This window comes from Morone saxatilis, unplaced genomic scaffold (genome assembly GCF_004916995.1).
Source record: "Morone saxatilis isolate NCDOM2014 unplaced genomic scaffold, NCSU_SB_2.0 Contig3, whole genome shotgun sequence".
Taxonomy (NCBI): domain Eukaryota; kingdom Metazoa; phylum Chordata; class Actinopteri; family Moronidae; genus Morone; species Morone saxatilis.
Genome location: NW_023339873.1, coordinates 1,870,013 through 1,883,745, shown reverse-complemented (window position 1 = coordinate 1,883,745; position 13,733 = coordinate 1,870,013). Strand labels below are relative to the sequence as shown.

At 39.0% G+C, this 13,733-nt stretch overlaps 2 protein-coding genes across 2 annotated transcripts in view; one reads left to right on the top strand and one right to left on the bottom strand.

Annotated features, from left to right (window-relative positions):
- Positions 1–3,129, top strand: part of esr2b (estrogen receptor 2b) — a gene marked incomplete in the record, with an annotated part of 25,246 nt that extends 22,117 nt beyond the window's left edge. The window contains 3 exon segments of the mRNA XM_035674309.1: positions 265–448; positions 747–1,079; positions 2,017–3,129. Of these exon segments, the coding sequence (XP_035530202.1) occupies positions 265–448; positions 747–1,079; positions 2,017–2,128 (629 nt within the window).
- Positions 3,130–4,325: 1,196 nt separating this feature from the next.
- Positions 4,326–13,733, bottom strand: part of LOC118336871 (nesprin-2-like) — a gene marked incomplete at its 5' end in the record, with an annotated part of 24,689 nt that continues 15,281 nt past the window's right edge. The window contains 7 exon segments of the mRNA XM_035673630.1: positions 4,326–7,348; positions 8,153–8,202; positions 8,947–9,021; positions 10,208–10,405; positions 11,028–11,156; positions 11,254–11,454; positions 12,217–12,461. Coding sequence (XP_035529523.1) covers positions 7,138–7,348; positions 8,153–8,202; positions 8,947–9,021; positions 10,208–10,405; positions 11,028–11,156; positions 11,254–11,454; positions 12,217–12,461 — 1,109 coding nt within the window.

Here is a 13,733-nt window from a genome sequence, read left to right as displayed (position 1 = left end):
TATTGAAATATTTATCCCTAACAATAGTACGCCTTTTTTATATGGTTACTGAGTGATCACCTTCAACCCAGTGTGACTAATAAGCCGGTGATTATTGCTAATTGAGGTATCTCATTATTACTTACTTATTAGCAGCCTTAGTGGACCACATAACTGCTGATATGTTGATTTAAAAAAAAGTCCAATAACATGGCAGAACATTAGTCAACCTCTGACGTAAAAATGTGTGTCAGCCTGTTAAAATGTTGCTGTGCTGTGTTGCAGATCTGTGCACGAGCGCCCCTCAGACAGCAGAGGAGCTGGAGAGCAGGAACAAGTTGCTGCGTTTGCTGGACTCGGTGATCGATGCTCTGGTCTGGGCCATTTCCAAAATGGGCCTGTCGACCCAGCAGCAGACTCTGCGCCTCGGACACCTCACCATGCTGCTCTCCCACATCCGCCACGTCAGGTACAGCCAGAGACGGCAGGAAACCGTGAAACCGCAGCCCAATCCAAAAAGGGACTGGAAAAAAGAGACATTTCTATATAAGCCAACTTTATGTCTGTCTTCTTTATTTGTTAGCTCTCCCAAATGTTCGCATACATTAATGTGATCAACAGATATGTGAGCATCACATATCAATAAGCACATATAGATGATTGGATTTACAGCTTTTGATCTTTCAAGTGAATATGTTTGAGACTTTTCTTGTTTTAGTTGGTATAACATGTAATTTCAGCCTCATTGTTGTCCTCCCTCTCTGCAGTAACAAAGGCATGGACCATCTGTCCACCATGAAGAGGAAGAACGTGGTGCTGGTGTACGACCTCCTCCTGGAGATGCTGGACGCCAACACGTCCAGTAGCAGCAGTCAGCCGTCGTCCTCGCCGAGCTCCGACACTTACTCTGACCAGCAGCAACAGCCGCAACCTCCGTCTCACCTGCAGCCGGGCTCACACCAGACCACCGCCGACCACAGCACTGTGCCTCCGCACGGCCCCTGCGTAGACCAGATCCTGGACGGACACCTGCAGGCTCTGCCCCTCCAGTCCTCGCCGCCATTCCAGAGTTTAGAGGTGCCTCACATGGATAGCAATGAGTGAGTTGCATTCTTTTAGTTAATTCAAAATAGTAATACCACAAAGGGACATTTTATTACCAGTAAGAGCACTGCATTCAGAGTTTTACTTGATTACGTGTTAAAAGTATTCATTTATTTTCTCAGGAAAGTCTCTTAGATAAGAAGAGGAGTAGAATTTTGGTTGGTGTGAGTTTTTTTTCTATCTTCTTAGGTTAAAAAAAGAAGATGAGAACTGAACGGACAGTTGTGTGGCTGTAAGAAAAGGGATTGTAGGAAGGAAATAGACACCAGGGCAGATGGAAGGAGGAGAGAAAAAGGTGAAGAATAGTAAAAAGGGATGAAAGAATATAAGAAAAAGAATGAAAAGGAAGGTAGGAGGGAAATGACCCTGCAAAGACCATGCAGACTTGACTTGAGAAAGTCAAATTGAGAACGTGGTGTCTATGTTTCTATATCTGTGGTCGAAACCTGCGGTGAAATATTTTGCATGAGGTACAAACAACGTACAAATGATGCGCTATTCGTTCAAAAGAATTTGAATAAATTATCTATAGACACATGGTACAAATCTATGACACCACTCAGAACAACATAAAAACTATACTAAAGGATAAGACTAAGGCTCTTACCGCATATAAATCTTTCTCTCTTTTGGGTGATGGAATTTTTACAAGCTTCTGGTGGAAAGCTAACGTTAGCAAGTGAGCCCGCGGATTCGTTGTTGGTGTAGAGTTCGACAGAAGTATGCTGGGACTCGCTAGTGTCCTCCATTTTAGTAGTAAACAACACAACATTACTAGCCTAGTTTACTGACAGGTCGATAGGTCAGGTCATTCTGATAGTAGAGCCCCCTAGTTTCCCTAGTTTATGCAACTAGGTGTTGTTCCTCTAAAACAGTACTTAAATGTACTCATTTACTTCCTCTGGTAAACGACTGTAATAATTTTCCTCACAGTTACATCCCTCCGGAGCAGTGGTCACTGGAAGCGGGAGATGCCGGTCCATTGGTGGAACCAGCAAACTACGTCATCCCAGATCGAGTTGTCATGGAAACTGCCTTAGTGTAACGGGACTGTAAGGGACAAACTGAGACTGGACCTTAATGGCTTTCCATCCCCCAAAGATCAAGAAGAGGAAACAAAAATGGATTTAAAAAAAACAAAAAAAAGTGCTATTGTGAGGTAACGTTTTTTTTGTTCTCTTGAGATGTTTTTAGTCTTTGAAAAATAATGTTTTGGATCGAATGTACATTTTGTGTGCGTTAATATTTCTTGTGAATGTGCACTACAGTAGGTGTTCATAAGAACATCGCTGAAACCTTTGCCAGTCAGTTTGAGCTTTTTTGATATACAGTATTTGTATCTCCTTTTTCCACCTCGGTGTAACATCCAGAACAAGCCGTCTACAAACCGTCTGCAGTGACTTACAGAAACCTGGTGCATGTTGTCAACAGTTAGCATCAATTCCCATAAGCATCACTAGTCTTATAGCTAAAAAAAAAAGGGCAGTGTTTTCTACTGCACTGTGGTGTTTTTCTCCTTCACTATGACTGTGTACTTTGGTGTTTTAATCAGTGACTGTTCATCCAGGATTTTTCTACTCTCTTTGTACAAACTACACGTGTCAGTGGAGTCAAGAAAAAGCAGGTTGTGGCCTTTTAACAAAAATGACTGTTAGCAGAAGCTTTCTACTCTCTTCGTGTGGTTAAATAAGGCTGAATTTACACAATATGATATGTGGCACAGATATAAGTTCTTAGGTACACCAGAAAAGAAACCTGAAAAAGTTAAATCAATGTATTGTAATTGATGACAGGATAGCTCTAAAACTGACTGCCTAAGCTCTTAAAGTTATCATGTAAATATAATAACTTGCTAACTATACATATGTTCTAATTCTAACATGCAAAAAAGACATGCTAATTGTATACATTCTGACCTGCTAACTTCTCTATGTAAGCCATATTTTAACAATGTATCAAGCTAATGTGCCAAACTAAATGTTAGCATGTTTTTAATTACTAGCAAAACATTAAAATGTAACCTTATGTGTTACTATGTATACTTGATGTGATTGTGACACTTTTAAAAAGTAACAAATTAAGTCATGTCAACCTCAGCTGTACTTTAACACTAAAGATAACAGGCTAATGCTAGCATATTATTACGCCAAATCACATACAAAGACATACAAAGATTAGTATGTCAACATGCTAACTTGACCACATTTGTGATGTGGAAAGCTAACCTGTTGCATACTGTTAATGTGCACAATTTGAGTTCATTGAGTTCAGTTTGACCTTCGAATGAGCTCGGAAAAACCGAGTAAGGGGACTTTGAGTTGTCGCACAATATGTATTAATTTAGCATCGATGACAGTTCCGTCCAGGTCATTAAACTGAATGACTGAATTGCTTTGCCTTAACTGGACAAGACTAAAGCTAACATACCAAATGCTTCCATTCTAACCCTATGCATTTTAAGATGCTAACAAGCTAAAAAAATAACATAATAAACATTAGTAATATGTATGCATATTGACGTTCTCACATAAGCAATGTAACAAGCATCCCAACATTCTTGGCACCAGCATAAGAGATAAAAACTGTAGTTTAACAGGATGCACATCCATCTCGTGCAATATAAATGTACGCTAAATATGAAAATGTTAACATGCTAATTGTTTGCATGTTGATAACTCACATCAGTAGGAAGTTAACACTGTAGCAGTTGAACTACACTCAAATTAATTAAAAAGTGAAAAAATGTAGTCCTGTTTTACTTGCTGCACATTTACAGATACAGATAAATGTATATACTTAAGTTCATAATTGTAACAATGACAGATTTTATGTTAGCTTTAGCTGTAGTAGTGAAGCTGACCGTGATTACACGTTAAAATGCTAATATCGGTGTATATAAATAACCTGCCAAATACATTTGTAGCCTTTTCTGAACTGTTTTAATGTTTGTTATACTGTAATCAAAGCAAAATGGCAAAACATAGTCCAGGTTAACTTAGTGCACTTATATGTAGTGATTTTAGCAGATATTCAGTTTGCAACAGTTTCAGGATCTTTATGTACTTTTTATCTAAAAATTATTAAAGAAACATAGAAAACAGGATTCTCTGTACAATAATAATTTTGTTAAACTACTGACTTAGTACACAGCGTATGCAGTTTAAATACTATATTAAAGTATAGTAGGCTACCCCAGAAATTGCACATAATGGAATCATCACTGTCCTTTGCTATAATTTATGCACTTTCCTTCCTGAATGGATAACACATGAAGATAAATCTGAATATGAGAATCAGTCCAGAACTCACTTGTTTTGTTATTCTTGGCTTCACAGGCATGAGAAACTGTTTGCTTCAAGTCCTTTAACTATTTGTCTTTTTACACATTTAAAGCCTCGTGTTTTGGACTCGTTTGCTTTGGTGTTTTTGATTTAAGCTCTCATTAATCACTCTGCTGTTCTCTTCCGAGAGAACAGTGGTGGGAACAGTCGGTACCATCCAAGTTCAAATTGCTTTGTTTTGATCCGGCCAAACAAACTGAAACAGTAAATGCTTCAGAAATTTGGATAAGCTTCCCAAAAACGCATCATTTAGGTCCTTTTTGGACGTGCGGTCATGAGCTGTGCCACTTTCCTGCCTATGTAAATTCAGCCTTGGTGTCAGATTATTCTACCACTGCAAATAGACAGATACATGTTCACTGTCCTTTCTTTCTCTGCTGTCTGTGGCTTGTACATGCATGCAAACACACACACACACACACACAAATCTGATGCTGAAAATATTTCTCTGCGGTTTTTGCAAACATGCACATTCATATCTCAGATCTCGTTAAAGTCAAATCTGTTAGTCCTAGCGATACAGTTACACAAACAGCCTCAAATCATGGCAAACATGGTTTATTGTCAATCAAAAATGGCAATCTATACATCCCATAAATAAGAGTTCACAAAATAAATCCAACTTTACACACTTTTTGTTGTTTGTTTCTGTTCTGCTGGTGTGTGAGGAGATTATGTACAAATTGGTATCAAACACTGAGTTTCAAATCAAATTATACACTCTCTTTAACATTTAGGATCAAAAATATTAACATTGTAAATTAAGTACATTTAATTATCTTTGATTGTGCATGTACACAGCTACATTCAGTGCCCAAAGGATCACTTACATTCATGTTCTACTCAGTCTGGCTTGTTAGATTTTGACACCAGTCTGAAGGACTGCACGACTGAAGAGTGTTTTTAAAGCAGCGTTCAGGTAAATCCCACATTACAGTATTTAAACAACAAACTTTATTTTTTAAAAACCATTCTTTGTTTTAACCTGTTTGATTCCTGCAGGACTGTACTCCATGGGACCAACTGGAACAGCGTTGGGCAAGTAATTATTCTTAAAGGAGTATAGTTCAGATTAATTTTGCATTAAAAAAAGACACTGCCACATTATTACCTTGTTTAACAGCTAGATGGCAGTGTGATATGTGTTTGCTGCTGTTAATCCCTTGACACAAGACTCCCAGAGCTAATATTGCTGTTACCATATCTCAAAAAGAAACCCTTAAAACTTAATTAAGCGATAATTTGATATGAATCAAATCTGAAAAGGGTTGCTCATAATACCAAGCACACTGAGAATCAACTCCTAACTCAGTAGCAGAAGTAGTAGTACAGAACCTTCAGCCTCTTTTTAGCTTAGCGTTTTGAATATACTGCTGCATATAGATTCAATGGTTCAAACTCACAACATTTGTCATAGCAAGCAGTTTCCATAAAACAAAATCGACAACAAAAGTTTAGCTACATGTCCAGCACCAAAACGCAGATGGACAAAGTTAGCTAATAGCCAGTCAAGGAAGTGAAACATCTAGCTTAAGAGCCAGATACTGTGTTTGCTGGATGTGCAAGTAGGCAGTTTGTATGCTACTACATTAGCTAAAAGCAGTTGATTAGATGCATTTTTGTTAGTGCGTTTGAGGCTTTCTGCCACCTAGTGGTAAAGAATCGCCTAATGCAGCTTTAATTTGAGGATCAGTGCCTTTTTTTTGGTTCAGTGATTTGCTAAAATATTTAAGGATGACCTCCAAAAACACTGACCGTAAATTTTACATAACCATAGGAAAATGTCATTTTATTTCATCGGCTCTCACGAAAAGGGAATACTAAAAGTCACTGTAACAACCGCGTATAACTCTGAATGCCACAAATATACAATATAAAAGCATTTCAAACTATTGCCCCATGTTAAATAACTTTGACAGGTTTCAGTTCCACACTCACACCCAGAAACAATAATTTACCTATTTCTCTCTCAGTAGTTTGCCCTTAAATACAAAATTCATCACCATTAAAGGTACATTATCTGATAATTATGGTTGTTCTGTTGGCTACAGAAAGGAAAGGCAGGTCTGCATGAGTTACTGCCATCATTTTAAAAAAAGTAATATCTTACATGTTTTAAATACCTCTAAATCAAACAACAAAATCAAAACAACACACCTCTCTGTACAAAATGTGCTATCAACAAGTGGCTGCCTTCTATGAAAAACAGTACAAATAGCTGCAGTGGTTGAAAATGACTACTCCTCGATTTCTGGGCGCTTTGGTAATAAAAGTCTTTTATCCTTCAAATTAGATCCAACGGACTGTAGTGAAAGTACAAAAATGAAAATATACTGTTGGTATTAAAATAAATCTTGAGACATTTTTTTTGTCTTTGCACCGTATATTGAAATGTTCAGTGGGGACGTCAGATAGCAAATCTACATATAAGAAAAAGACAAAACTTTAAAACAAACCAGTGATATGGCTTCTTCTTTTTTTTTTTTTTAACTGTTATAACAACAAATAATAAATACATTTTTAAATACACCAATAAAATTTAGTGAAAAAACACAAGATGAGGCCTTCGGACATGAAGGGTGGTGCTTCTTTCTTTTGTGGAAGGGTGAAGGTGCCTTTGACACTGTTAACGGGTCCATTTTGGATTCCAGCCTCGGGTTTTTCAGTCCTCCAACTCATAGACGAATGCCACCGCTGGGCGTCATGGCAGTGTTCATGTGGGGGGAGGGCCGTTGGTGTAGCGCAGCATGGGGTAGAAGGAGCGGGCGAAGTTGTTGGACAGTGTACAGCTGTAGTCCTCTTCGGACAGAGGCACCAGGCAGGCCAGAACCAGCAGCATGAAGAAGAGCAGGTGTAGGGGGAAGGCAGCTCGTAGAACCCGGTAGAAGAGCGGTCGGCGTGGGGAACAATCCCTCCTCTCGTCCCTGGATGAGGACAGATGTTACAGATCATTAGGGTGGAAGTTTATTTTTAACTTTGCAGCTGTAGTTTCATTTAAAACCCTCAACTCAAAGTCCACTTAATAGCTTTTTCAAGTTCTACCTATTCCTCCTGCTGAGGAGTGGGCTTTGAGGCTGGAAGTGATTTTATTTGGTCAGTTGACCCAAATTACCAAAGAGAGCACAATTTTTTAACAATAACTGTAATGGTAAGGAGTGCTGCAGGAGTGAGTTCTGAAACTGACTTAGCATTTTAGCGCTTCCTGCTCCCTCACCTCAAAGTCAGTGACAATAAACGTCAGCGTACACTGAGACTTATCTACCTTTACAGCCACGTTGTATTTATACTCACGCTCCTGCAAACTAATCTAACTCAAACTTCCCTACTTGTCGATTTAAATTGCAAGATTTAGTTGAAGTTTAGTGGTAGTTTTACAGCGTAGCGTTAGCTGGTTTTCTTTTGGCATTACATTTACGCTTCAAAAAGCATGAAAGTGGAGATTCTTGTGAGGCTCACAAAATGTAAACATTAAATTATTCCAATGTTACATCTATTCTAAGAAAGTGTCATCCGTACTGAGGAGACCAGACTATGAACAGTGTTCACTGGAACTGCTTTCTACCAAAGAAAGACTTTACCTGTTAAATAATAATTAAACGTTTAGAATTTAGTCTGTAGTTTAATTTAATTTTACTCTCCTTACTACTCCGTACTCTTCTTCTTAAACTGAATCCTAAAGCTAATTTATAACAAATATACAAAATACAGTTCCAGCTGGTAAAAGTTACCTTCTAGTTGCCGGTTTTCCAACTGTAGCTGCCTGTAGTCCAGCGTCCTCCTGCAAAGAAGTCAAAGGTGTTAATCATTTGTGTCCTAATAGCTACGACTGTAAATGTTGTCAGTGTGGCTTCGTAACGATGTCAAAACAAGTCAAATGTTTCTTTTGTCCAACACTGCAAACTCCCCTGTACTTTTAGTACAAATAGTGTAACATGTTAGCGCGTTAACATCTTTCAGGTGACAGTATGACTTTTCCTTAGGCAAAACTTTAATTTTTCATTGTAGAATGTAAGTAAATGAACTCAATTAGTGTGCTTTCATACAAATTTGACATTTACTCGACTACTACATTCCAGAGCAATACATTGTAAACTATTAGTTACTTTACATACTCAACATGTAAAACAAATTCTGAGCTTATTAAATGATGCATCATTACAAATTAAACTACCCATCTTCAACCAGCTACTCACACTTTGGTGCATCAGTAATAATAGTAACAACTATTACTATTACTAACAGTTAGAGTGGCCATTTTCTGCATTATGGTTAGTTTTCATTTTAACATTTCTCAACACTTTTCAGTAGGACTGCAGCTAAGAATTATTTTCATTGTTTTTAATCTGTCAATTATTTTCTTGATTAGTTGTTTGGTCCAAAAAATGTCCAATGTCTTGTCCCCATTCAGTTTACTGTCATAGAGGACTAAAGAAACAGGACGATTTAAACTACTTGATTAAATCATTGCCGCTGTACTTCTCCACCACTGTCCATCTAACCAAAGGTAAATATCCATGTGTACCTTGTGCAGCAGCAGAGGAGATCTCAGTGTTCCCAGACCGATGCTGTCCATTTCAGAGCTGGTTGAGCAGGTTTCCTGAGACAGACAGCAAACATACCATCAGTTAAGACTGACGTCAACAGGCTCAGATGTCACAGAGCACTGACAGTTAACTTTAGATAGCATCTCATTTATACTGTCCTTTTTGTTTTGAGGAAGGTCGAACACTAGACTGACGTATATTTGTTTTCTCTCTGATTTTACTTAATTTAAAGGTGCATCCAATTATTTTTGTGTAGTTCCCCCCAAATTGTTTTGCTAACGCTTTATTTCACAGCTCTGCAATTTCTGAATGATTTCCCAATCCTTTCCTAAAAGTTTCCTTAAATGTTGTTGAAGAAAGGCTCCAATTAAACCGAAGACAATGTTCATTCATTACTCATTTATTATTAGAAACTTCATAAATTTTGAATTGTGCAATTTCCTATAAACAAGAGATTTTTGTGTGTTTAGCTAGCCTGTTACCAATAAACTTGTCCTTCATAGTAAAAATGATGCTGGTTCCGGCCATTTATGACTGATTTCTCCATGCACCTTGCAAGAAGGTGAAGGCTGATAGAAATAATTACTCTGCTGTGGGCTGACTGAAACATTCTCAAACTACAAAAATTGGGTTTCCTTTATTCAAAGTATACTAAATTACAGTCTTTTACAGGAAAGTTCTGTAAAATTATTTTGAAATTACGGACCCATTAAATTGTTCCCCTCATAGCTGAGTTTAACAGCTTCAACAGTGAGCAAGGAGGACATTTCAGGATTTAGTGACATTGTCGTGAACAAAGGCAAAATAGTTGCATTTTTCGGGGCGTAAACCTGCAGCGGCCGCAGTTTCGACTCCGAACTCTTTCCTCACTTTCCTGTCACTATCGATTAAAGGCAATAACAAATATTTCAAAATAATGTTTTATTTGATGCTGTGTTTTATTTTGCTGTTCTACATTAAGCATTTAAAAACTGATGGATTAGAGAAGTTTGTCTAATTTTAAAATAAAAGGATTTTGTAGAAAAAGGTAATTATCATAAACACGAAGTATTTTTTTTATTTATTTATTTATTTATGCTTGTCATTTTGTGTCCTCCATACAGCAAAACTATGACACAGCTGTAATTTACCCTGTGGTCAGCACATTAAATTGGTCTCATTTGCTACTTGGATCACTTTTTGGCAGGAAGAACAGCCACTAATCTCACAGCAGAACCCCTTAAAGTAAAAAGGACCTACCTGTGCCAGTCTTCCCTGCAGCGTGTGCAGGTCAGCAGCCGCCTGTCGCAGCAGGAGGCGCAGTTTGTTGCAGATGACGTGGACCTTCTCCTTGGCCTCGATGCTGTCCTCTGCAGTGGCCTCCAGGAGGAGCTGAGAGGAGATCTCCTGCAGAGAGGAGACCTGCCGCTGGCGGCCGCACAGCTCCTCCTGCAGAGTCTGCAGCAGGGGGCGACAGAGAGCACGGGAGTCAGCACACAGCTGGGACTGAACAGAGGCTGATGTATAGTTCACTAACAGTAGAACAGGTTTAACATGGCAGCTGGAGCAGGCAGGTGCTAAAATAATGCTGATGACAAAGTGCACATTTATATTTGTTCTGTGTTCAACATAGAATAGAAGATGTTTCCCCAGACTTGAGAAGGAAAGATCCCTTTTTAAGAAGTGGATCAAAAGTTTTTATTTTAGAAAGTGAGACAATGCTGGTGAAATTCTGTTGCGTGTTCACAGGTTGGATTAATGTGTGTGTGTGTCCCTGGGAGCAGGGTTATTTAAAGGGGACATAAACAACAAGAATAAAACTGAAACAAGCAAATCCACTCTGTAAAGTACCTGAAAATAAATACTAATAAAAATATATTTCTACTGGTTCTATAAAATGATGATTGTCAAATTAATTATCACAGATGTGTAAACACAACATAATCCAGGCAGCAGGTTTGACTAAAATCTCCGTTATGGTAATGCCAAAATAAAGACTACATTTCCCATAAACCCCGTCACTAGCTGTTGGATAGTCTCATGAACTTCCTCCAGTTCCCCTCAGCTCATTCAGACTCACCGTCAGCGTGTCTCGGTGCTCGAGCAGGACGGAGCGTGGCGCCATCGGCTCGCTAACGTTCACGCCGCGGAGTTTGTTCTCGGCCTGAGCGAGCCACAGCAGCAGGGAGTGCAGCGTCTCATGGAACTCCTGAAGAAGAACACAGAGGGCAAAGGTCATACGAGCATTTTAACAAGTTTCATTTAACAACGCAGCTTTAACTGCAGTGAGGGTCTCCGTGTCTAACCTGACACTGCATGAGCGCCGCGTGCAGCCTCCTCTCCCAGCTCTCCAGGCCGCCGCAGGCCTGCGTCCAGCTGTGATTGGCTGAGGTGAGGGCGTCCTGCAGCTCCCGCAGCTCGGCGCTGTCGCCCCGCAGGAAGTGACGGCTGCTCAGGTTGACGGAGATCATCAGACACTTGTAGCTGTTGAAGGTCTTCTGCATCTCCTGGACCAAAGAGAGGGAACAGATATGATGTGTTAATGGACACAGTGAGTGGACAGTTTCACCGCCTGTAACAGGTCTTTACTAATTCTCATACCTCACTGCTGCCCCAGTATTAAATAAATAACTGGTAACTTTAGTTTATAAATGTCTGACATTTGGCAGCCACATTCAGGGTATTTAATTTGCTTTCAGTATCTGCTGATAGTCTGATCTCACCATGTGGTTTCAACCTTTTGACCTCAACAAAATACTGAAAATGATATAAATACACACAGTTGAGAGGAAGATTCAGCTCCTCCTTCAAAATCCCTGGAAGCCTTTCAGATACAGCACTGATTGGTTTTTATTCTGATCACACTGAACTCGATTTAACCTTTAGTTGCTCTACTAGGCACCAAACCTTCTGGCAGGTGATTCAGTCGTATAAAAAGCAACTTTTCCTGATTCTTTTTTTAAAGTAAAACGTGTACTGTTGCTACATGACCAGTCAGGAAAGTGCTCAAGTAACCAAAGAACCAACAGTAAAACGCTAGAATTGGACAATATAGCACCCATATGTAGCATTTGGCATTACAGAGTTTTGTAATAGATTATTTTATGTGAAATATTTTGTCTACGTCCAGTTCATATTACATATATGTAGAATTTTTACAACACAGTATGTCTATTACAATCCTTTTGTGAAACACCCTGATGAAGTTTAAGTAGATTTGGAGTATTTGTGGATGTAACCAGCTCTCGGAGATGTCGTCGTTGTTTTACCTTTAGTTTCCTGATGTTGACTTCGATGTCTCGGATGCTGGTGGACGGTGTGATCCGCTGCAGCCTCTCGAGGTCTGGCAGCACCCTGCCCAACCAGGAAGTGACATCGCAGAGGTCGGCGTTCAGCTTCTGCCACTGCTCCAAGTCCTGCTTGATGTCCGTCTCGTGGTTGAACTTTTGGACTTGCAGCAACTCCCAGCGCTCAATCACACCTGCAGAGAGACGAGACGGAGTTATGGAACGCTCTACTGAATGCAGCCTCTACGCTGGTTGTCTCTTTAAACATATTAGCAGGATTACTCATTGAAACTGAATTTATTTCACGATCCATAAACCAGGATTTAGTGTGCATGGTAAACCTTTTCTACAGCTGATAATGTAACTGTGGGTGTTATTAAATGTGCTAAATTCAGCATTTTAACATCGAATAAACCATGACCACCAGGAGGCATTTGTGTGAATACTGGAACAAACGAGGCTCACAGAGATGAATATCAGCCTCTATATGATGTTTCTACATCAGTGTTGATACAATAAGTCGACAGAAAATGAAATGACAGTTCTAACAGTTGACAGAAATATTTTTCTCAGTTTTATATAATTAAATGAAATTTCTTTGTATTTTTGGACTGTTGGTTGAATAAAACAAACTATTCAAACATTTCCGGGAACTTGATATCGGATAATGTCAAAAAGAGTAAGAAAGACTGTTTTGACGTGTTTTGTTTCTGTCCAATTTGAATGAAGTTACGATGATCTGAGTTTGAAGACGAGTTTTTCTTAGCTATTATTGCCAAAGGGGACTTCATACAAAGTCTGATAATATAATTATGGGTATCTGAGTGTATTCCGACTGATCATCCATCCATTTTTTTGGGCTCCAGAGGAGCAGCGGGTCGTCCCCAACAGGAAGGTTGTTGTTCGATCCGGCTCCTCTGCCACGTGTCGAAGGTGAATCCTGTGAGCAATGAAATACTGATGTACCCCAAATTTGATACACACGAATTTTGTAGCTTATTTTCGTGTTGTGGGTAGCTGAGTCTGTGCACGGAGGTAGAATGCTGGCACGTAAGTGTAAAGCGCTTTGGGGAGATTTTGTGGTCGTGATAAAGACTTTTAGAAAGGCGCTTTATTCTTAGGTAGCATTTAATTTTTAGTCTTTGTAGACACAAGTTGTTATCCTATTAAGCACACCAATTAGTTGTGTCTATATAAAGGAGAAATGTGTTTAATGATGTACTTTATAACTGAAAATATGATATTATTGTAGTTTTGTCATACCCCAAGGGATTCCAGAATTGTGTACCAATACATTATGAGTTAGTTAACAGTACTGTTTATGGTTCTAGCTGATTTTCCCTAAGTGACCCAACCTGTGGCAAACCTTTAATTTTTTTTTTATATTTTTTTTTTAAATATCCCTGTATCCCCCTCTAGCAAAATCAAATCTGTCCTTCTTTTCTTCTCTGTATTCATTGTGGTTGTTGGAGAGAGATTTGATTTGTCTCCTGAGGGTA